At 35.8% G+C, this 24,671-nt stretch overlaps 1 protein-coding gene across 1 annotated transcript in view; it reads left to right on the forward strand.

Annotated features, from left to right (window-relative positions):
- Positions 1-24,671, forward strand: part of ANO3 (anoctamin 3) — a 423,263-nt gene that overhangs the window by 260,498 nt on the left and 138,094 nt on the right. Inside the window, exons 5-6 of the mRNA XM_055423747.2 lie at positions 11,230-11,388; positions 17,477-17,577. Of these exons, the coding sequence (XP_055279722.2) occupies positions 11,230-11,388; positions 17,477-17,577 (260 nt within the window). The remainder of the gene's footprint in view (positions 1-11,229; positions 11,389-17,476; positions 17,578-24,671) is intronic.

Genomic DNA, 24,671 nt, shown 5'->3' on the forward strand with positions numbered 1-24,671 from the left:
ATACTTTGGCCACCTCATGAGAAGAACTGACTCATTGGAACAGATTCTGATGCTGGGAGGGATTGGGGGCAGGAGGAGAAGGGGACGACAGAGGATGAGATGGCTGGATGGCATCACCGACTCGATGGACATGGGTTTGGGTAAACTCTGGGAGTTGGTGATGGACAGGGAGGCCTGGTGTGCTGTGATTCATGGGGTCGCAAAGAGTCGGACATGACTGAGCAACTGTACTGAACTGAACTGAATGTATATGAAAATCAGGGATAAATTTTACACCCATAATATTACATGAAAGAAGCCAGACACAATAGATTGCTCATTATACATTTTCATAAAGTTTAAGAAACTTAAAGGATGTAGCCTTCGAAGATAAAACTAAGGGAAAGTGAGAAAATAATACCATAAATAACAGGATTATGATTATTTTAGAGGAGGAGGATGTGGAGGGCATAATGATTGAGAGAGAAGATTAATGGGGGTATTTATTGTTTCTTGGAGTAGTTATAAAGATGTTTGTCTTATAATAATTATTATGCTTTTTTATTGCACTCTTTATTTTATAGTAAATCATGTTTCATAAGTACTTGTAAAGGATATCTGCTTTCCTTTGCTTTAGTTCCATATTCACAATAACATCCTTTGGCATATTTATCTGTTTCTGTCTATCTTTGTCCTGAGAAATATAACATTCCAAAATGTGAAAAGATTCATTTTACTCATTAGAAAACAAGAAAAATTCTAACAGGAATTAATATATTGCCTGCATTTTTAGCTTGTTTTCTTGTGATAATTGCTAGCATTTTTAAAAACTTTGTAAAGTGAGTCAGATTATGTTGAGAGTACTCTGTATGCAATGTCTCATTTAGTCATAACAACAATCTTACAAGGTTGATATTTTTATCTTAACTTCAAAGCTATAGGAATTGAGGCTAAGCAATGAAATTAAATTACATGTCTAAGAACATAGTAAATCAAAACCCATCTCTGTGTGATCTGGATCTCAATACATTAAGCAATGTGTCATACTGCATTTTACTAACTCAAAGGTATGGTTAACAGATAATCAGCCATCACTTACAGATTAGTGACAAGATCTAATTTTGCAATGGCCTGAGAAAGGACTGTAGTAAATTCACCGAGATAATATGACCCTTAATGGCTTCTGATACCTGTTAATCTGGTTTCCTCTGGCTACACCTTGACATTTTTCAACTCTGTAGCTCAGATCTCTCCTATTGCACATGTTAGATAGCATTGTAACTAAACATCTCCTTGCCTATCACTCCATGTGAAAATGTAAAAGTGATAGTCTCTCAGTTGTGTCTGACTCTTTGTGACCCCATGGACTGTAGCCTGCCAGGCTTCTCTGTCCTTGGGATTTCCTAGGCAAGAATACTAGAGTGGATTGCCATTTCATTCTCCAGGGAATCTTCCCAACCCAGGGATCGAACCTGCGTGTCTTTTGTCTTCTACATTGCAGACAGATTCTTTACTCACTGAGCCGCTGGAGAAGCCAATATGTATGCTAAAATCGGAAAATATTCAGTGTCTTCTTATTTTTATCCCTGGAGTTTAGCACAGCACCAGCACACATTAGGTGTTCAATAAACATTAGGTGTTCATTAATTCTTCTTGTTAGATCAAGAAGAATTAATGTTAGGAAAGATATACATTTCACAAGCAGTTGCTGCCATAATTTTATTTGAAGAATGCCATAAAATGTGTTCTCATGGAAATAAGCAGGCTTCACACAGAGTCGGACACGACTGAAGTGACGCAGCAGCAGCAGCAGCAGCATTGCTATTTGGCAAATGGGCTAAAATCTTTGCAACCCTGAGTCATAACTTGCATATTCTTAAGATCTTCTTTAGGAAGTTGAGCTTTTTAGAAAGTCCCTGTGCTTCATGGTTTGCAATGCCTTAAATAATTAAGTGGTTTTCAAAATTGTTGAAAGATTAGGTACCTGATGGATGATTTGCATCCCAGCTTCTATGAGAGAAGCTGATTTTATTCTGTTTTCTGGGATAAATAAACATGAAAAATTTGGTGTTAAATTGAATGCATTCCACGTTGTAATTGGAAAGCATTTCACTGTTCTAAATCAGTCTTGATTTTATGTATGAACACAATTATTATATCAAACAAAGAAGTTCTTTTGGTGTCTAGATACAATGATATATCTAAAAATTTTCCTGTCAATTCTGCTTTTAGGCAACATATTTGAACATGGGTTAATAAGCATCTTGGTTAATGGTTGGCATGTATGTATTAAAATATAATACGTGTCTGTATACTCAGTTGGTCAGTTGTGTCTGACTCTTTGTGACCCTGTGGACTGTAGTCTACCATGCACTTCTATCCTTGGAATATTTCAGGTAAAAATACTGGAGTGGATTGCCATTTCCTTCTCCAGGAGATCTTCCCAACCCAGGGATTGAGCTTGCATCTCTTCCATCTCTGCACTGGCAAGCGGATTCTTTACCACTGAGTCACCAGGAAGCGCAAAATATAATACTCTAGCTTAAATTATATAGAACCTATGTTGTGTTCTCTATACACAGTTCAGAAGAGGTTTCCAAGTCTTGCAATATTGCTTTTTTTTCTTTCTTTTTTAAAAAATTAATTAATTGATTTTATTTTTTGACAATTTATTTATTTATTTTTAAATTTTAATTGGAGGCTAATTACTTTACAATATTGTATTGGTTTTGCCATACATTGACATGAATCTGCCCTGGGTGTACATGTGTTCCCCATCCTGAACCCCCCTCTCTCTTCCCTCCCCATCCCATCCCTCTGGTTCATGCCAGTACACCAGCCCTGAGCATCCTGTATCATGCATCGAACCTGGACTGGGGATTTGTTTCACATATGATAGTATACATGTTTCAGTGCCATTCTCCCAAATCATCCCACCCTCGAACTCTCCCACAGAGTCCAAAAGACTGTTCAATACATCTGTGTCTCTTTTGCTGTCTCGCATACAGGGTTATCATTACTATCTTTCTAAATTCCATATATATGTGTTAGTATACTGTATTGGTGTTTTTCTTTCTGAGTTACTTCACTCTGTATAATAGGCTCCAGTTTCATCCACCTCATTAGACCTGATTCAAATGTATTCTTGTTCAGTTCAGTTCAGTTCAGTCGCTCAGTCGTGTCCGACTCTCCGCGACCCCATGAATCACAGCACGCCAGGCCTCCCTGTCCATCACCAAATACTCCATTGTGTATATGTACCACAGCTTTCTTATCCATTCGTCTGCTGATGGACATCTAGGTTGCTTCCATGTCCTGGCTATTATAAACAGTGCTGCAATGAACATTGGGGTACACGTGTTTCTTTCAATTCTGGTTTCCTCAGTGTGTGTGCCCAGAAGTGGGATTGCTGTGTCGTATGGCAGTTCTATTTCCAGTTTTTAAAGGAATCTCCACACTGTTCTCCATAGTGGCTGTACTAGTTTGCATTCCCACCAACAGTGTAAGAGGGTTCCCTTTTCTCCACACCCTTTCCAGCATTTATTGCTTGTAGACTTTAGGATTGCAGCCATTCTGATGGTGTGAGATGGTACCTCATTGTGTTTTTGATTTGTATTTCTCTGATAATGGGTGATGTTGAGCATCTTTTCATGTGTTTGTTAGCTATCTGTATGTCTTCTTTGGCGAAATGTCTGTATAGTTCTTTGGCCCACTTTTTGATTGGGTCATTTATTTTTCTGGAATTGAGCTTCAGGAGTTGCTTGTATATTTTTGAGATTAATTCTTTGTCTGTTGCTTCATTTGCTATTATTTTCTCCCATTCTGAAGGCTGTCTTTTCACCTTGCTTATAGTTTCCTTTGTTGTGCAGAAGCTTTTAATTTTAATTAGGTCCCATTTGTTTATTTTTGCTTTTATTCCCAGTGTTCTGGGAAGTGGGTCATGGAGGATCCTGCTGTGATTTATATCGGAGAGTGTTTAGCTTATGTTCTCCTCTAGGAATTTTATAGTTTCTGGTCTTACGTTTAGATCTTTAATCCATTTTGAGTTTATTTTTGTGTATGGTATTAGAAAGTCTTCTAGTTTCATTCTTTTACAAGTTCGGTTCAGTTCAGTTCAGTTCAGTCGCTCAGTCGTGTCCGACTCTCTGCGACCCCATGAATCACAGCATGCCAGGCCTCCCTGTCCATCACCAACTCCCAGAGTTCACTCAAACTCACCTCCATTGAGTCGGTGATGCCATCCAGCCATCTCATTCTCGGTCGTCCCCTTCTCCTCCCACCCCCAACCTTTCCTAGCATCAGAGTCTTTTCCAGTGAGTCAACTCGTCGCATGAGGTGGCCAAAGTATTGCAGTTTCAGCTTTAGCATCAGTCTTTCCAATGAACACCCAGGATTGATCTTCTTTAGAATGGACTGGTTGGATCTCCTTGCAGTCCAAGGGACTCTCAAGAGTCTTCTCCAACACCACAGTTAAAAAGCATGAATTCTTCGGTGATCAGCTTTCTTCACAGTCCAACTCTCACATCCATACATGACCGCGGGAAAAACCATAGCCTTGACTAGACAGACCTTGGTTGAGAAAGTAATGCCTCTGTTTTTTAATACACTATCAAGGTTAGTCATAACTTTCCTTCCAAGGAGTAAACATCTTTTAATTTCCTGGCTACAATCAGCATCTGCAGTGATTTTGGAGCCCCAAAAAATAAAGTCTGACACTGTTTCCACTGTTTTTCCATCTATTTCCCATGAAATGATGGGATCAGATGCCATGATCTTTGTTTTCTGAATGATGAGCTTCAATCCAACCTTTTCACTCTCCTCTTTCATTTCATCAAGAGCCTTTTGAGTTCCTCTTCACCTTCTGCCATAAGGGTAGTGTCATCTGCATATCTGAGTTGACCAGTTTTCCCGGCACCACTTGTTAAAGAGATTGTCTTTTCTCCATTGTATATTCTTGCCTCCTTTGTCAAAGATAAGGTGTACATAGGTGCGTGGATTTATCTCTGGGTTTTCTGTTTTGTTCCATTGACCTATATTTCTGTCTTTGTGCTAATACCATACTGTCTTGATGACTGTAGATTTGTAGTATAGTAAGTCAGGCAGGTTGATTCCTCCAGTTCCATTCTTTTCTTACTCAAGATTGCTTTGGCTATTTGATGTTTTTTGTATTTCCATACAAATTCTGAAATTATTTGTTCTAGTTATCTGAAAAATACCATTGGTAGCTTGATAGGGATTGCAATGAATCTATAGATTGTTTGGGTAGTATACTCATTTTTACTATATTGATTCTCCAATCCATGAACATGGTATGTTTCTCCATCTATTTGTGTCATCTTTGATTTCTTTCATCAGTGTTTTATAGTTTTCTATATGTAGGTCTTTTGTTTCTTTAGGTAGATTTATTCCTAAGTATTTTATTCTTTTTGTTGCAATGGTAAATGGAATTGTTTCCTTAATTTCTTTCTGTTTTCTCATTGTTAGTGTATAGGAATGCAAGGGATTTCTGTGTGTTAATTTTATATCCTGCAAATTTACTATATTCATTGATTAGCTCTAGTAATTATCTGGCGGTGTGTCTTTAGGGTTTTCTATGTAGAGGATCATGTAATCCTCAAACAGTGAGAGTTTTGCTTCTTCTTTTCCAATCTGGATTCCTTTTATTTCTTTTTCTTCTCTAATTGCTGTGGCTAAAACTTCCAAAACTACTATGTTGAATAATAGTGGTGAGAGTGGGCACCCTTGTCTTGTTCCTGAATTTAGGGGAAATGCTTTCAATTTTTCACCATTGAGGATAATGTTTGCTGTGGGTTTATCATAATATGGCTTTTATTGTGTTGAGGTATGTTTCTTCTATGCCTGCTTTCTGGAAGGTTTTTAATCATAAATGGATGTTGAATTTTGTCAAAGGCTTTCTCTGCATCTATTGAGATAATCACATGGTTTTTATCTTTCAGTTTGTTAATGTGGTGTATCATGTTGATTGATTTGCAAATATTGAAGAATCCTTGCATCCCTGGGATAAAGCCCAATTGTTCATGATGTATGATCTTTTTAAATATGTTGTTAGATTTGTTTGCTAGAATTTTGTTAAGGATTTTTGCATCTATATTCATCAGTGATATTGGCCTGTTTTTTCTTTTTTTGTGCCATCTTTGTCTGGTTTTGGTATTAGGGTGATGGTGGCTTCATAGAATGAGTTTGCTTGCCATATTTCTTTATCATCACTTTGAAAACTACTTTTCTTTTTGCCTGATCAGTTGGTCAAACTCTTTATTCATAATTTAAAATCATAGAATAATTAGATACTAAATGAGAATCCTAGTTAATAGAATTTGATTGTGAACATGTTTACAAAGATACAAGAACTTTAATATTCCTTAAGGTCACTTATTATAATAACATAAAAGATGTATTTTTTTTTTTCAAATTGCAAGGCAGTTGATTCTCTGGAAGAGTTTAATGTTTATTTTGCTTAATCTTAGAGTGATGAATAATAACTATCAGAGTTCCACTTTCTTAAAACTGGAAAAGCACATAAAATATTTTAAAAGCTGTCTTACCGTCTCATCATTTTCCTAGAAACCAATCATTTGATTTCTAGATCATCTCATTGAAAGATTTTACCTTCACCTGGACTAAGTATGTTATTATTAATTTAAGATCAGGTGATACTTAATACTAGACTAGTATTAAGAGGTTGGTATACTTTAGGCAAAATAAAATGCAAGGAAAAATTTTATATAACCTTATTTTAACTCTGTCTTTGTTTATATTATCATGGGGATGCCTGGAGGCAGTGGGTCATATGTATAAAACAAAGGGCAAGCCAGGGCTTTTGCAGTTCTGCTATAATTTTGTGATCAATCATCTTTTTCTAATTTGATTTGTGTTAATGTTGGAGGAAAGAGGATGAGAAATGACTACATGATCTTTTAATGGCATTATATTTTTGAGGTAATTCCTGTCTGGATACACATTACTATGGATTATTCCATTCTTTCCTTTCCCTTCTTTTCTTCTATCCTTCCTCCCTTCTTCCCATAAATATCTATTGATGCTTACTATGTGTCTGGCTCTGAGTTAAATGTTTGAAATACTCTGTGAACAAAACAGTAAGAAATTATTTACCTTTGTAAAATTTATACCCAATAGACAATAAAAAGGTAGACAATAGAAAGATAACAAAGAAATAATTTAGTGTTATATAACATGTTGGAAGCAAAGCTATGACCAACCTAGAGAGCATATTAAAAAGCAGAGAGAGACAATACTTTGCCAACAAAGGTCCATCCAGTCAAAGCTATGGTTTTTCCAGTAGTCATATATGGATGTGAGAATTGGACTATAAAGAAAGCTGAGTGCTGAAGAATTGATGATTTTGAACTGTGGTGCTGATGATGAAGCTGAAGCTCCCATACTTTGGCCACCTGATACGAAGAACTGACTCATTGGAAAAGACCCTGATGCTGGGAAAGATTGAAGGAAGGAGGAAAAGGGGAGGACAGAGGATGAGATGGTTGGATGGTATCACCCACTCGATGGAGATGAGTTTGTGTAAGCTCCGGGTGATGGTGAAGGACAGGGAAGCCTCACGTGCTGCAGTCCATGGGGCTGCAAAGAGTTGGACATGACTGAGTGACTGAACTGAACTGAACATGTTGGAATTTAACAATCATTAAGAAAAATAGGTTAAGGAAAATAGGATCAAGAGTGGAGTATCATTGAAAACATCTGAAGTGTCTCGAAGAGAGGAGTTACATAATGTAATTTATAATGTGGAGGATCACTCAAGTGTTTTAACTGTCATGCTGAGAATAGATTTTAGAGAAGCAAAGGTAGAAGCTAGGAGATGAGTCAGACTATTGTGATAATGTCGTCAATAGATGACATATCTTAGAAGAGTAGTGATGAAGATGTTAGAAAGTGATCAAATTCTAAATATATTTTGGAGAATGTTCCAATGATTTGCATGTTAGATGGGTGAAAATAGAGGAAACAAAGATGACTTGAGATTTTTGATCTGAGCAATTTAAAGAATAGGTTTTTATTTATCCCTAAAAAAAAAAAAAAAGAATAGGTTTGCAGCCAATCAAAATAACAAGGGTTTGGGGAAATATTTGTTTACATAAAATAAGGAATTCCATTTCGGACAGTCATCTTTGAGATGTCCATTAGACATCCAAGTGAAATCTCTGGAGTGGTGGAGGCAAAAGCATTCTAAAGTCTGAAGTTAATTATGTCTCTCCAGCCATTAATCCTCAATATCTCTACCCTATAGAAACTATAAATCATAGGCCTTTTGAGGGGTTAGCCTTCTATTACTGCCAAACCCCAGACCTAGTAATGTGTACCTACATATGCTTGTCTTTTTCAATATAGTTGTCAAGACCGCCATCAAACAGGTGAGATTCTAATTTCACTATTTCATTTTCCATGACATCTGGGATGTTACTTAACCTTTTTGGCTTCTGTGTACCCATGTCAATATCTACCTTAAAGAATTATGAGAATAAGTCACTTGGCACATTGCCTGGCACCATAGTAAGTTGTCAGTTAGTGATAGCTATTATTATCATCATTATTATGGGCTTCCCTGGTGGCTCAGATGGTAAAGAATCCACCTGCAATGCAGGAGACCTGGGTTTGATCCCTGTGTTGGGAAGATCCCCTGGTGGAGAGCATGGCAACTCACTCCAGTATTCTTGTCTAGAGAATCTCCATGGGCAGAGGAACCTGGCAGGCTACAATCCATGGGGTTGCAAAGAGTTGGACACAACTGAGTGGCTAAATGCAGCACATGGTATGCAACTAAAAGGCGGTGGTGACTCTGCTTGAGTTGTTACTTAGTCACTTTATAGTATCCAATAAAATAATCCTGGGACTCTCAGCTGCTGCTGCTAAGTCACTTCAGTCGTGTCCGACTCTGTGTGACCCCATAGACGGAAGCCCACCAGGCTCCCCCATCTCTGGGATTCTCCAGGCAAGAACACCGGAGTGGGTTGCCATTTCCTTCTCCAATTAAGTTCATTATGGTGTATTAATTCTGAGGTGAAATGGAGGCTTTAAAAATAATGAAAAATCATGAATTTAGGTATGTTTAGAGGATACTAATTGCAGAGTTCTAGATGAGACCTAAAACTTGTTTCATGTCTTTGACCCAGGAACATCACTATTTTTTATTTACTCAATTATTTAATTATCATTTTAAGCTATATACTGAACACAACTGAACCCACAATCTAACCCACGAGTCAGAACTTTAAAGTCAAGTTTTCTTCTTAATGATCTTTCTTGTGCAAATCAGATAAACTTTAATCTTTGCTTTCCAGGGCCCAAGCGTGACTCGTCTGTATGTATTCACTCACTCACTCACTCACTCACTCATTTAACTGCTCATGCAATGAGTTCACCAGCTGCTCACTATAGAAAGAAAACAGAAAATGCTAGAATGGGCAGCAACCCAGAAGCAAAATCCTATTATGTGCATCTGTCTATGTGCACATTTTGCAAAATGGGAAAAGCCTGGATTATTTTTAAAGGATGAAAGTCAACTGTGTAAAACAGGATAATCACTATGTTTATTCCATAATAGAGTGCCTCATTGGTGTGCGATTTGCATCTTTCAAGTAAAATATGAATCTATTCATTCATTCCCTAACAGCAATATATAATTATAACGTGTCACGATTATAATTATAATTCACTGGACAAAAACTTTCCAATAATATTAGCATGTGATCATATACACCTTTTTATTTACTGGAGAAAAGAATGTGTAAAGTCTTCTTATCCATGAGCCTGGAAGTGTCTGCTGCTGCTGCTGCTAAGTCACTTCAATTGTGTTCGACTCTGTGTGACCCCATAGACGGCAGCCCACCAGGCTCCTCTGTCTCTGGGATTCTCCAGGCAAGAATACTGGAATCTCTAGTACCCCTGAATTCACACACTTGAACCTATTTCCTCCAAGAAGATAGCTCCTGAGCCACCTGACCTGTTCCTGTAGGATTACAATCACTCAGATATAAGTTTTTTTGCTTCACTTGGATGACTTGTTGGCCACTAGATTACTCTGGTCCTCACTTTTTTAAATCTTAAGCTGCATATATGTCCTAAGTAGGCTCCTCCAAACAAGTTTGAGATGCCTTTTTAAAAAATTATCCGTTAACTCTCAAAATGTTAGGACATGTTTTAAGCTCAAGAATGCTTATATGGGAAAAATAGGACAGAGATTTGGTACAGATAATCAAATAGCTTGATAGGAAACATGAAAAAAGAAGGATAATGTATCCAATAGCTAAAAACATGGACCTGGAATAAAAATTGAATTAAAGTAATATTGAGCTGTTTACTGACAAAGTGCCAGCTCCCAAAAAAGGCCATTACAAAAATCAGGTGATCGCTAAAATTAATTTTATTAAAGTTACAGCAAGTATGGATATCATCTGGGTAGTCTTATTAATGTTTTACAAAGATGAAGTTGGGAAAGAGTTTTCAGAGGGCTTTAGGACCTGGGCTTGTAGATATTAAGGTAAATCTTGCAAGCAGTCAGTTGGTTGAAAATTGGGCAGCATCTGTGAAAAACAGCTGGGGTAGGTGGACAGAGCATGGTGAGTACCTTAAAGAAGTAAAGAAGTCTTAATAAGCACATCATGGTTAGTCTTAGTAAGTAGGTGGTTGTCATCAGATCATAATCTGATACTCTGGGGGGAAGTATTTCTTGGAACAAGTAGTTCATAAATTATTGTTTGGTGTTGTTGAATATAGGTTTAGGAAAATAATGCCTCATCTGAATATTATTTCATGGAGGAAATTATATTAATTTCAGTTCTCAGTACTTATGTTGTTTAAGCTTTTTTATCTTTATTTTTGAAGGGCAAATTTGAGTTTTGAGTAAGATAAAACATGTAAAACATCTATGTCTGGGCCTGATTTTGAGCAAATGTTCAATGTATATTGGCTGTTATTATTTTTATAGGGCTTTATTGAATAAAACATAGACTTTTATATGCTAACATCAGAGAATCCATGTTCTGGTGTCAGACTAATTTCAAATCCTAGAACATCACTTGATAGCTTGTTTCTTACTGTAAGGTGAAAACCTTTAAAATGATCTTTTCATGTCTCATAAATGGAATGTCAAAAATACATTTTTACATTGGATTGCCAATATTTGAACAGAAGTGTCTGAAAGCTGAATGTGTGTGCTTATCCAACCCACACTATTAACAACTATTGCTTTATTTGCAGAATGACATGAATTACATAGCATCCAGTGGACTTCTATTCAAAGATGGCAAAAAGCGGATTGATTACATCTTGGTTTATAGAAAGTCAAATATACAGTATGACAAAAGAAACACATTTGAAAAGAACCTCAGAGCGGAAGGCTTAATGTTAGAAAAGGAGGTAGGTGCTTTAATAATATTAGCTATGTGATACAATATGCTGGAAGATATATGATATTTTACATTTTAGTATAAAAGGTATAACATATGGCTTTTTAAAACATATAGTAATTTTCTTCCACATGTAAAAGAAATGCATATGGATAGTCATATTTTAAAATATTTTCCTTTTTTACTCTATACATTTCTGTAAATTTAAATATTTTGCAAAGGGCATAGCTGTTTTTACATTTTTTAAAATTATAGAAGGAATGATCCTGTTTAAAGTACAAAACTCTATGGAAAGAAAAACAAAATGTTGAAAGAAATGAGTCTGTCAAACCGTTAATATCTAGGTTTTAATATTTTAGTAAGCATGTTTGAAATTCGTGTCTAGAGCTCAAATGAGGAATCTAAACTGAAGGTAAACGCTTTAATCTTTAGAACATAGATGGTAATATAAGCTGTGTTCTAGTATGAAATCACTGGAGAGAATGATAAAAAAAAAAAGAGCCTAAAAGTGAGCCTATAAAAAGTAGGAGGGGAAAATAAATGGTTGAAGGTGTTGGATGTAGGTGGAAGTAGAAGAGATGAGGAGTCACAGAGAAGCATGGTTCAGTTCAGTTCAGTTCAGTTCAGTCGCTCAGTCGTGTCCGACTCTCTGCGACCCCATGAATCACAGCACGCCAGGCCTCCCTATCCATCACCAACTCCCGGAGTTCACTCAAACTCATGTCCACAGAGTCGGTGATGCCATCCAGCCATCTCATTCTCCGTCGTCCCCTTCTCCTCCCGCCCCCAACCTTTCCCAGCATCAGAGTCTTTTCCAGTGAGTCAACTCGTCGCATGAGGTGGCCAAAGTATTGCAGTTTCAGCTTTAGCATCAGTCCTTCCAATGAACACCCAGGATCGATCTCCCTTAGAATGGACTGGTTGGATCTCCTTGCGGTACAAGGGACTCTCAAGAGTCTTCTCCAACACCACAGTTCAAAAGCAGTTAAATACTGCTCAGAAGTCAAGTGAGACAAGAAAGAGGCCCAGTTAATACGGAGATCTTTGGTAAAATCAGTGAGAATCTTTTCTCTGAGGAAATAGACTTGGAAACTAGACTGGGACAAATTGAAGAGTGACTGGATAATGGAAAAATAGAGGCTGTAGCAAATGTCATCTGTTTGCTCATCTGTGAATGGAAGGATGAAGAGTGATAGCCCGAGATGGAAACGAGGTCTCATGAGGTTTTACTTCTTTCTTTCTGTTTTCTTTTTTCTTGTATGTGATGTTTAAATAATGAGGAGGAAGGAAGGGTGAATGGAGAGAGGCAGGGAGAGAAAGAAATAGAAGAGAAAGATTGAGGAAACAGAAGACAGATGAGGAAAAAAAATTGAAAGGCCTTTAGGTGAAAATTAAGGGTGAGATCCAGTATACAGTTAGACTATCAAGTGTAACATCAGGGAAAATTAAGATTCCTTAACTGTATTTTAAAGTTAATGTTATGCAGTTTGTTTTGGTTGTCAAAGATATGTTTAGTTATATTCTTAATTCTAAGAGTATTAACTTATTTTTTTTAAATGATTGAGTTAATTAGGACTAGATTATTACAATGTTAATGTGTAAAATCAACAAAAAACAGTTTAAGTGAACTAACATATTTATGTAATAAGCATGCTAACTTTATATATGAAATAAGCATGATATTTTTACATATGAAAAAATAGTCTTAAAATTTCTAATCAAGAAATTGTTCAGTACTGTTTCTGTTAATTTTCTATTGCTGCTTAACACATCACCACACATTCAGCAGCTTAAAATAAAACCCATTTGTTAGCCCACAGTTCTGCAAATCAGAAGTTTGGGTATGGTGAGCTCTTGGCTCTGTTTCTTGCAAGACTTAAATCAGTATGTTGAATAGGCTTGCATTCACACCTGGAACTTAGGGTATTCTTTCAAGCTTATGTGGTTGTTTTAGAATTCAGTTCCTTGTGGTTGTAGGACTGAAATCCACATCTCCTTGCTAGCTATAAGCCAGGTGCCTCTCTCAGTTCCTAGAGGCTATTCTTATTCCTTGCTGCATGTTCCCCATCCATGTTCAAAACCAGCAATGGAGACTCTCCTTTGTGTACCTCTGCTGTTTTGAATCTCTTTTGCCTAGAAAAGTCCCTTTCAGGGAATCATCTGCCATAGAGAATAATCTCTCTTTTTTAAAAGCAAATGTGCCATATAAAGAACTTAATCATGAGACTGAATATCCCATCATATTCACAGGTCCTGTAGATTGTTCAAGATGGAGACAAGGCATGAAGATCTAAGAGGCTTTCTTAGAATTCTGCCAACCACATTATTAAAAAATTCAATATCCTATGTATTACATTTTTAAGCAAGTAGGCATAGAAAGAAACAACTCTATGATTATAATATAGAACATAGATATATTTTTGGTTTAAACCTTATGTTAACTATGACTAAATGGCATCTAAATAGTTATAGCTACCTGAACTATCAAATCCATTGTTTTGCATTATCACAAACTTTTATTTCTTCTTAAAATTTCCAGTATTATAGTATGCGTGCTCTATTTGCAACTTAATTTTAATAAGTATTAAATTGAAAATATTTAGTTCTTGTCACAGGTGGAACAGGAAAATGAAATTGTGAAAATGTCAGCAGGTACTGGATTTTTAGCAGAAAAAATGGGAGTATTCCCTAGGAAACAAGTTCCCATTTTTAAAATTTATATTCAACAGAGTTAAGCACTGAGCCTGGCACAGAATATATCTCAAATCCTCATTAAATTGCATGCTGATGTGGATAATTTCTAGATGATCACATAAGCAACAGATAATGATTCATGTTTGAAGATCGTGCAGATGAATAAGTAGATGATCTCTGTCAAGATATGTTCTTTGTTATCCAAGTGTATTTACAGATTATATCAGCATTTTACCTTTATCTTATACTTATTATAGCAAGCTACCAAAGTCTATATATATTTTTTCAGCTCTCTGACACCAACTTGCAGAGTGACATTGTAAAAACACATTTTTAAAATTTCCTTTTTGTCTCAAGAATGAATCTTCTACCTCTTGAAAATTTTGGATGAAATAATTAAATAATATTGTGAAGTGTGAAGGCTGTGGGTGTTTTGTTCCCCTGGAAAAGCCTGCCTGCATCAGAGCTAAACAGAATAGTGCCAGATTGGGAGCTTCTGATTCCAAGGGAGAAAGTAATCTTGCTTTCTGCCAACACCATCCCTTCATCAACCCCCTGCTGCGAGGAAATAAAACTATTTTTTTTAAGTAGAGGTATAACAAAAGAGAAATTAGGTTGAAGAAGTTATAAGATAAGACAATTCATGCTGCTTGGAAAAAATATATACATATATATGTATATATATATATAAATATATTTTAGACATACAAAATTAGAAATGTTCTAGCTGTATGTGCCCTTAGCTTGATGTTTTACTGGTGGTAGAATTAATGCAGTAATATCCTTCTGAAGCATCTACTTTATTTGGGTGTATTAGATCTTTTTCACATCTTAAGAGTTGACCAGACTGAATTAATAATCAGTGCTAAGCCAGCTATTCATGATGCTAATTTGAACCTGACATAGTACCTCTTCCAAAGTAATTCTGGCTTATTTGCTTTCTTATCTCCATTGTCTCTTGCTTAGGTACAAGTTACAAAGAATGTGTACTCAAAGTAAGTGAACTCATTCATCCATTCAGTGAATGCTTAGTGAATGACTACTGTGTGCCTGGTGCTCAGTAGACATAAATGAACAAAGCAAATATCCCTCCTCTCACAGCACTTACATAAATAAACTCATTCATTAGAAGATAATAAACACTACAGATAAAAAAATGGAGTGAGGTAAGAATGATGGGGTGAAGCAGGCAAGTAATAGCAAGTGACCAAATGATGGAAGTAGAGTGAATGAGAGAGAGATTAGTAGGAGAAAGGTTATCAAGATATCGAGGGTGAGGTTGTGAAAGGCTGTGTAGGTCATTGGAAAAACTTTGGTTTTCACTCTGATTCAAATGAGGTTCTGAGAAATTGTATGATCTGAGTTATATTTTAAAGAATAACTCTGGCCATTGTGCTATGAATAGACCACTGAGGGCAAGAATATGAGCTAAGGCTCTATTAGAAAACACTGTAAGACTCTAGATTAGAGATGGTGGTGATAGACCAGAGCAGTAGCTGTGGAAGAAGTGGGGAGCAACCAGTTCTAGCTGTGCATGCTGTGAAGAAAAACAAGCTAGGAACCAACTGATAGTATGAAACCCAAACTCTCCTGTGGTAGAGGTTAAGCCTTCCCAGATCTCTCCCAACACCCATGCCTGTTATAGTCATCCCTTCTTCATGTTGCTAGTATATTCTGGCAGCCAACATGCCTAAGTTTTAAGAACTGTGATGCTCTGTGGGAGAGTGTGCTCTCCATTCATACCAGAATAAGGCTTAGCTCTTGAGAAATGATTTTTTTTTGTCCCAACATCTGCTTATTCCTCAAAAGAGATCCCCACTCTCAAACTTCTGAGAAACCATTGGAGAGAATGTAATGATCTAACATTAGTGCACTCCACAAGGGATTGGTTGTTATTTTAAATCATCCCACCTGTAGAATGTGTCATTCTGGTAGAGACTGATTTTGTCTGAGTCTAGATTCGTTTTCATAGAAGTCTCACTTCCAGGTTCTGTGATGAAATGAGCACTAAATATGTTTTCTTTAATCCTAAGGGTCCCATTTTCTCTGTCTTTGAATAATTGCTGAAAAGAAACCCACACCTCCCCAGGAACTGAACAATGACATAAAAGCATAAGGCACTTTGAATATAAAGAGGAAAGATAAATTTTCTAAAGAAACTATAGTCTGTAGAAATACAGGTTTATTACAATTTATGCTGAGTTTTATTTCAAAGAAAATTTAACTTTTCAATCACTTGATTCAAGTTCTCACAGAGTTTTCCCCAATCATATGTTGTTACTGGCTTTTTACTTGTATAAATCAAAGCCTATAATAGAAGGCCTAAAAACCAAGGCACTGCTCCACCAAAGATGAATCAAGTAGCTATTTACTGAGAAAAAGAAAAAAAAAAAGAAGAACGATTCTAGTGAAGATTTTAAAATAGTCATTACTTGGGCCATGGTCTGATTCTAGAAGCATGCTCTCACTGGGAATGAACATTCTGGGTAAACCTCTTGTACTTGAGCTCCTTATAGTCTAGTTTCTCGTAAGATTCATGACAACTCTATGAGGTAAGACCATTCTCTCCATTTCCCAAGCGAGAAAACTAAGGATCAGAGAAATTAGGTAATTTCCCCAAAGTCCTAGAGTTAATAAATGATAGAAATGGAATTTGTACTTACCTCTTTGTGATTCTTAACACTGTGTTTTTTCTTCCATACTGTATCATTTCTTCCAACTAGGCATTTAGTATTAAAAAAACTGACCAGAGTACTCAAGTTTTTTAAAAGCGCCTTAGATAATCCCAATGCCCGCTTTATTTTGCTTAAAAACCTCTTGTCTAGAACAAAGACACAAATTATTATGATCTCTTGCAGGAAACATTATACTAACCTTTTAAGATTCAAGTAAGCATGCAAATTTGACAGCTCTGCAAGGGCATGGACTTGTAGGTCTTATACTCTGTTTATCCCCAGAATTTTCATAGGCTCTCACAAGGATAATAGTAATTGCTCAATAAAATATGCTAGAAGAATAAATGAATGAATAACTGGTATAACTGTCAGTGTTATATACCCACCTTGAGCAGGAAAGAAAGGCTCATGAGAAAATTTACAACCAGAATAACTTCAGAGTCCTAATTGGCTCATGATTATTCTGGTTGGTGGCTCTGGATCTTAATAATGGTCAAGGAAGAAAGCGTGCTAACGCACATGGATGCTTATTTCTTACATACAATGGCATTATTACATTTTTATTAAGATAATTCTGTTAAGAAATTTTATTAATATAAATTCCTTTTAAATCAGCGATAATGATTCCTGTATATATAAGGGGACAGTGTTCTTCCCTGTAAGGTCAAATTGTGACATGATATTATCAGCTCTGATTCTAATTGGCACCTGTTCTGTTACCCTTTACAGCCAGCTGTTGCAAACCCGGATATCATGTTTATTAAAATTCACATTCCATGGGACACACTGTGCAAGTACGCAGAGAGGCTGAATATTAGGATGCCCTTCAGGTATTTTCAGGTTTTATTTCATTCTATCTCAGAATATATTAAGATGAGCCTGTTTTTTGCAAAACCGGAGAGTAATAAATGTAATTATTTCTGCAGAAGAAATGCCTTTTTATTTTTTTTGCCAAGTTTAGTTAATTTTGGCCATTTATCTTTCCTTCCAATTTCCTTGCCTAATGTAAGCTTCCAGGTTCTCTGGATGCTTTATATCATTTCTAGCTGGACTAGACTGGAAGGAGGGAAAGATAGTTGTTTTCTAATTTTGCTTACTATTCCCAAGATCAGTCTCATTTATTTAATATAGCTAGATGGAACTCTTATTTTTGTGACAGAAGTAAGTGTGTAGCATTCTTATGTATTCAGATTCGGTGTTCTTCTCTGTATAGCAGTTATCAGGAATCTTTCCTCAGGTGCAGATCAACCGGATAGTTTCTTAGCTCTGTTCTCAGTGCCAAAGTGCTAAATGGTAATGAAAGACCTTCTCAATTCAAAGATGTTTCAGTCTTTCCTATAGGCAAGACTACAGGGAAGTCAAAAATTGAATAGACCTATTTCCCCATATTGTGTGTTTTGTGTTATATGCAGAATGTATCACTTTCCTTCCTGATCTCTCACAATGAAATTCAAGTGTTTCTACTACGCATGAACTGGTATTGAAGCTCAGTATGCTTCATCAACTGCTAAAAAAGGTTTTAAAAGGTTCAAGGTAACAAGATGCCAAGGAAAAGAGCCTCTAGATAATGAATTTGCATGAACAGTAAGAGGGCAATTCAAAACTGTGAAGAAATTGATCAGACCTGGTAGCATGGAAGAGACCAGATCTGTGAGAGGGCTGCCAGCCTCGGGTCGCATGACAAGCCTCAAGAGTCTTGTCTTTTTAGTCATCTGAAATTCCTCAGGCTTTGGAAGTTGCAACCACAAGTCATTGCCCACAAAGCAGAAATTGATTAAGCACTGGCAACTACCGAGGAATTTTACAGTGACAATATTAGAATTAGATACCTAAATTGACTCCCATTCCCGTTTGGGTCAATCTCAAGGGAAATCAATCCAGTCAGTCTTAAGGGAAATCAACCCTGAATACTCATTGAAAGGATTGATGCTGAAGCTGAAGCTCCAGTATTTTGGTCATCTGATGGGAAAATCGACTCATTGGAAAAGTCTCTGGTGCTGGGAAAGATTGAGGGTAGAAGCAGAAGAGGCTACCAGAGGATGAGGTGGCTAGATGGCATCACCGATGCAATGGACATGAACTTGGGCAAACTTTGGGAGATGGTGAGGGACAGAGAGGCCTGGGGCACTGCAGTCCATGTAGTTGCAAACAGTTGGACGTGACTGGGCAACTGAACAACCTGTTTGAGAAATAGTTTGAAAATCCTCTATACAGATATTTATAAGATAGGTAAATAATATCTTGAAGAGCTTGGCAAAAATAATAATAGTAACAAAATAAAGAACAAAAGAAGATGAACACAGGAAAGAAAATTCCTTAGAATTCTTTAGCACCTTATATAAATTATTAATATAATATCTATAAGAACCTGAAGTTTGTACACTTTTATGAAAATTGATCCCTGAAAGAAGCAAGTAAGGACCTATGAAATATTATTTGTGTTGTGATTAGATAGTTTGAAGTCTCCAGAAGACTTCTTTCAATTCAGGTCATTCTACTGAACCAATCTTGAGAGCACAAGTAGGTAAGTAAACACTGTGCTACTCCACATCTCTTGACTTCTGAGGAATTTTTTCCTCCTGGCACTATGTCACCTTCTTAAAAAAATCTTTTGAAATACATGCCTATGACTTATTTCAGGGTGACAATGGGAGAATATTTGCCTTTTGTTCTATCTGGTTTCTTCTTGTTTGGTCTGTATGTATACATGCTACACAGAATCATGCAGAATTAAAACAATGAGATTCATTTTAACTTACAAAATTATCAAACACTTTCACAGGTAGTACTCTTCAAACCTAGCACAGATATGGTGAATAATCACATCTTTTGATCTGTGGTGAGACTCAAACTTCATATAATATTCTGAAACAATTTAAAATTATTTTCTGTGAGACTTAAAACTTTTCATAAGCTTAATATTCTGTCTTAAGAAGAAAATTGAAAAATATGTAAAAATATTCCCTGAAATATTTTTTATAATTGTGAAAAATGTAAATATGTTCAACAGTAGAGGATTCAAATAAATTAGATATACCCTTGCAATGCAAAATAATTCATTTATAAAGTGAATGGGTACAAGGATTTCTTAATGACTGTAGTTAAATAATAAGTAGTAAAATTTAAATAAAATATGTATAGGATATGCATTTATTTATACAATGAGATTTCAACAATGTAAAATGAATAGAAAAAAAATTGGAAAAGAATATAATATGCTAAAACATGATTGCGTCTGACGGGTGGGAGTTAAGTCCTTATTATTTTGTGGGTCCTTATTTATTTTCCTTTCTTACAAAATTATTTTTAGCAAGTTCTAATTTGCTTGCAGGATATAAACAAAGATGCAAAAGAAGTGTAACACCCAAGACAATAACCTACTTTCTGATATCAGGGTGAAATTGCTAAAAAATTTACAAATGAATTTTCAGATGTCTTCATCCTGCCCCTATTCCTGTGATTTCACCATTGTTTCTAAGAGGAGTTATAGCTGAATTTATGCACAAACTAATTGCCTTGTAGATCCAAAAGGAGGAAACCCTTAGAGACTGTCACAAAGCATGCCGTTTCAGTAGATTTTAGTATTCGGGTTCTGTTCAGGTTAACTGAATACTACGTTTAAATATCCCATCCAAAAAGGATCATAGCTTCCATCACCTCCTCTGAACTTTATACAAAACACATGTCTGCCAGAGGTCCAAAAGACTGAATCCTTTTTTGCTATCCAAGGGGGAATTTGGCATCATCTGATTCTTAGTTCCTGGCCAAGACACTTATTATTAATTTGAAATTATACTTTCTTTCAGTGAAAAATAAATGTTGGTTAGCATGTTCACTTTGCACCAAATATTTGACATTCATAATTTCAGAGATGGTTTTTCTTTCTTTATCAGTACTGGGAGGGGGACCCCTTCCAGGGCCCGAAACTGGGCTCTTGTCTAACACTCGGAAATGAATTGTCTGAGGAGACACGTGTTCTGACAAAGCCAGAGATTTTATTGGGAAAGAGCCCCTGGGTGGAGAGCAGTAGGGTAAGGGAACCCAGGAGAACAGCTCTGGCTGCAGTCTCAGGTTTTATGGTGATGGGATTAGTTTTGGGGTTGTCTTTAGCCAATCATCTGGCTCACAGTCCTTCCTGGTGGTGAACTCCAAGATGGATGCCAGAGAGAAGGATTCTGGGAGGTGGTCGGACATGTGGTGTCTCCTTTTGACCTTTCCCAAACTCTTCTGGTTGGTGGAGGCTTATTAGTTCTGTGGTCCTTACCAGGACCTCCTGTTGTAAAACAACTCATGCAAATAGTTACTATGGTGCCTGGCCAGGATAGGCAGTTTCAATCAGTGTGCTTCCCCTAACAGTACTATCCAAATATGTCCACTCTGCTGTAGTGTATCAGGAAAAAGTCTTATAAAGACCATGGCAAAAGAATCTAGTGTCAAAATTTCATTTCACCATCTTGGTTGTGTTGTATTAATTTTAAAAATTGAAAATCTGTTAGAGCATATTGGCCCTTTTCCTCTCATTTCCCTTACTCTTGACTTTTCAGATGACTATTGAGGAACTCCAGTTAAAAGAATAATCAATATTCTCATAATTTTTAAAAAATCTGTATCAAAATTAATTCGTTGTGTCTTTTCCTTAGAAGTTCTTTAAAACCGTTACTTTGCCAGGTTGCAACTTCAGTTTGAATGAATTAAATAATTAAGCTTCCAATCTGTGTGCCATAGTGTCCCTCTATTCCAGGAGATGTTTTAAATAAGAGGTATATTTTAGTTGAATCGTTTTGCTGTTATAAATGATATTCATTTTTCTTTTCTGATAAGATTGCATTTGAAAGAAGAGTTATGATACATCAAAAGAAAGAAATATGAAATATATATAGTTTCTGTCTCTTTTCATTGATGTTATGGCTGAAGTTTCTTCTTTATATTTTTCAAGATAACGTTTGCAATTTCCACATTACTGAAACTTTGAAAAATGAAACTGTGATTCTTCTGATTTAATAATATAAATATTATAAAATATATAGCTTTTCCAAAGTATACCGAAAGACACTGGTTCAAGAAAAAGTAAAAGAAAAATATCCTGTGACCAAATATGTACTTGAAATTCAAAGTTAAACAATAAGTTTATTTACTGTAGGAATTTTTAGAGAAGTGATTCTCAGTCTTCAGAATATATCATAATTGCCTGGGAAACTCAGCAAAAGTAAAGTTTCCTAGAACCTACACCCAGAGGATAAGATTGGGTATATACATTTTTAACAAGCATCCCAAGAAATTTTGTTATAGCTGGTAGAGAAATATTGTCTTGAAGATCTTAGTATTTTTGTAATTCTTATAATGTTTATAAATTTCAACAGACAGTTACACAGAGCAACCTTTCCTTAATTTTCATCTGATGATGGATTTTTTAAATCATAATATGATGATGCTCTTGAGAAAACATTCTGAGGAATTCTAGAATGAGAAGTTCTTTTGCAACATCTTTCCATATTACTTTAATAATAGATGTAGCATTAACCAACTCCTTAGTAACTAACTTCTGATTTATTTATAAGGTACACCTAAAATTTGGGATAGCAGTCAGCTCATGAAGAGGGAACATTATTTAAGTATAGAATAAGTGGCAAAGTATTTTCATGATTGTCAGCTCAATTTCCAAATGTCAATTGTTATCATATTTAGGAACATATATAGGCATATATATTGTCTTAAAATTAAGAAATGGATGGACATCAAAGAACTTAAATAGGAAAAATGCATATCTCTTTTCAAGACAAGATTTTTTAAAAGATTTATGAAACGAATCGCCAGTCCAGGTTCAATGCATGATACAGGATGCTCGGGGCTGGTGTACTGGGATGAACCAGAGGGATGGGATGGGGAGGAAGGGGCGGGGAGGGAGGTTCAAGATGGGGAACACATGTAAACCCGGGGCGGATTCATGTCAATGTATGGCAAAACCAATACAATGATGTAAAGTAATTAGCCTCCAGTTAAAATAAATAAATTAAACAATAAAAAAAGATTTATGCAAGAGGGACATACCCATGCTTGACTACTCCATATTCAGTGTTGAAACCTATATTGCATTCCATAAAGAAAAGCTGTAAATTTATTCAGAAAAAATTATTAAAGTTATAACCCTTCCTACAAAAGTTTTCTGCTAACTTACTGTTTGAACACCAAACTTCAACATTTTATCTAGAGCCTATGCTTGAATATTCTGCATATATAGAATTTTATATATCTAAATTTTCTAGCTATTTCTTTTCTTGATTAAAATGGCCTGCATACTGGATTTGATGTTTCATAACTAACCAAAAAAATCTGAGAATTAAAATATCCCACATTTTCTACCTTTTATTGTATTAGAAATGACTTTACGTGTCTTCTATATTCCATAAATATAAATTCCCACTTCCATCATTTTTCTTTTTATTCAAGGTGATTCATATTCATTCTTACCCTTCTCACATTAAAATGGTCAAGCCTATTTAAGATGATTCAGTCATCCTGTAACTTCTCAGACTGAGTTCAATATGGGGTCAACCTTCTGTCTTTCCTGAAACGTTTATTCCCACAAATATTTTAATCATAGCAAATTTGGGAGAATTTTTTAAAACAACCAAGAACAACCTTTTATTATTGTTGGGAATAAACTTAGATCACCTTTGTACGCAAAGGATAACTCACTCAAAAATAAGATGATGTAATAACATACAGAGAGCCCAATGTATAAAATAGATACAAAGTACAGGAGCTTTGCTTAACAAGGAGCAGGGACCAGGGTCACTCTCATGTGACAGTCCTTCTCATTTGGACCTGCAAACATCTTCACATGTGGCCACTGGTTATGTGAAACACTGGTTGGAAACAGTGATTGAGATAATGATTTACTTATAACTTTGACTGTTGTGATAAGTGGGTGGGTAGGTAGGTAGATAAATGCTGTCTTGATATGAGGTATAAAATAGAAGGATCTTTCAAATGAAAAAATAAGGGAAAATAAAGAAAGCTCTGTCAATGAACAACATGCAGTTAATAAATTATGTAATGAAGATTGTATGTGGAAATAATTTGGTCCTGCAGGTTCTTTTATGCAGAAAGACTAAGGAGAATTGCAGGTTATTATTGACTGAGTGGGTTAAAGTTTCACTTGTATATGTTAGGGGAATGTAATTAAAAACTAAATCTTCCCCAAGCAAAGAAACTTCTCCACAAAGATACAAGAGAAAGATCACCCTTTTTATCATCAATAAGCATTAAACCAAATGCAGCTTGCATCACAGGAAATTCACTGAGATTGAAAAGACAGAAAGAAAGCTCACCCTTTTATACAGCCATGCAGACACAAGCCATTATGGGCATGTCCTCAAGATAAACAGTAACCAATCCCCAAGTAAGACGACTTGACAACATTAATTGTCACACATAGTTCATCCTAGATTTGACTGATAATTAGAATGTTAGTTAATTGGGAAAAGTGAGTCTCTTAATTTTGTTTGTTTTTACGGTCTAAAAACCATGTGCATTCATCTTGTATGATTTTCTTCCTTCACTTGTTTTTTATTTCTCCCAAAGCATTTCAAAATTTTTAAAAATGCTTGAAACAAATACTTCAAAATAGCAACAATAAAAAGAGGATAAAATTTAGTCTCAATGTTCCCTTGTCTTTTTATGTTATTCCTTACCGTATCCACAACTGATAATTATAATCATAATCCTTATCATTTCTTAATCACATTCCTAGATTTTTTGATGCTGACAATTATTTTAAACCAATTTCTACATTTGTAGTTTTTTTTAAAGATATACCTTATTTAGTAAATGTTTATTAAATTGAAAGTACACTCAGGCACTGAAGGAAATAAATGCAGCTGTGAGTTAAAAGCTTATTCATTTATTCATCAGTCAAGGGAAT

Source organism: Moschus berezovskii, chromosome 14 (assembly GCF_049115385.1).
Source record: "Moschus berezovskii isolate FMDL1 chromosome 14, NW_MosBer_1.0, whole genome shotgun sequence".
NCBI lineage: Eukaryota > Metazoa > Chordata > Mammalia > Artiodactyla > Moschidae > Moschus > Moschus berezovskii.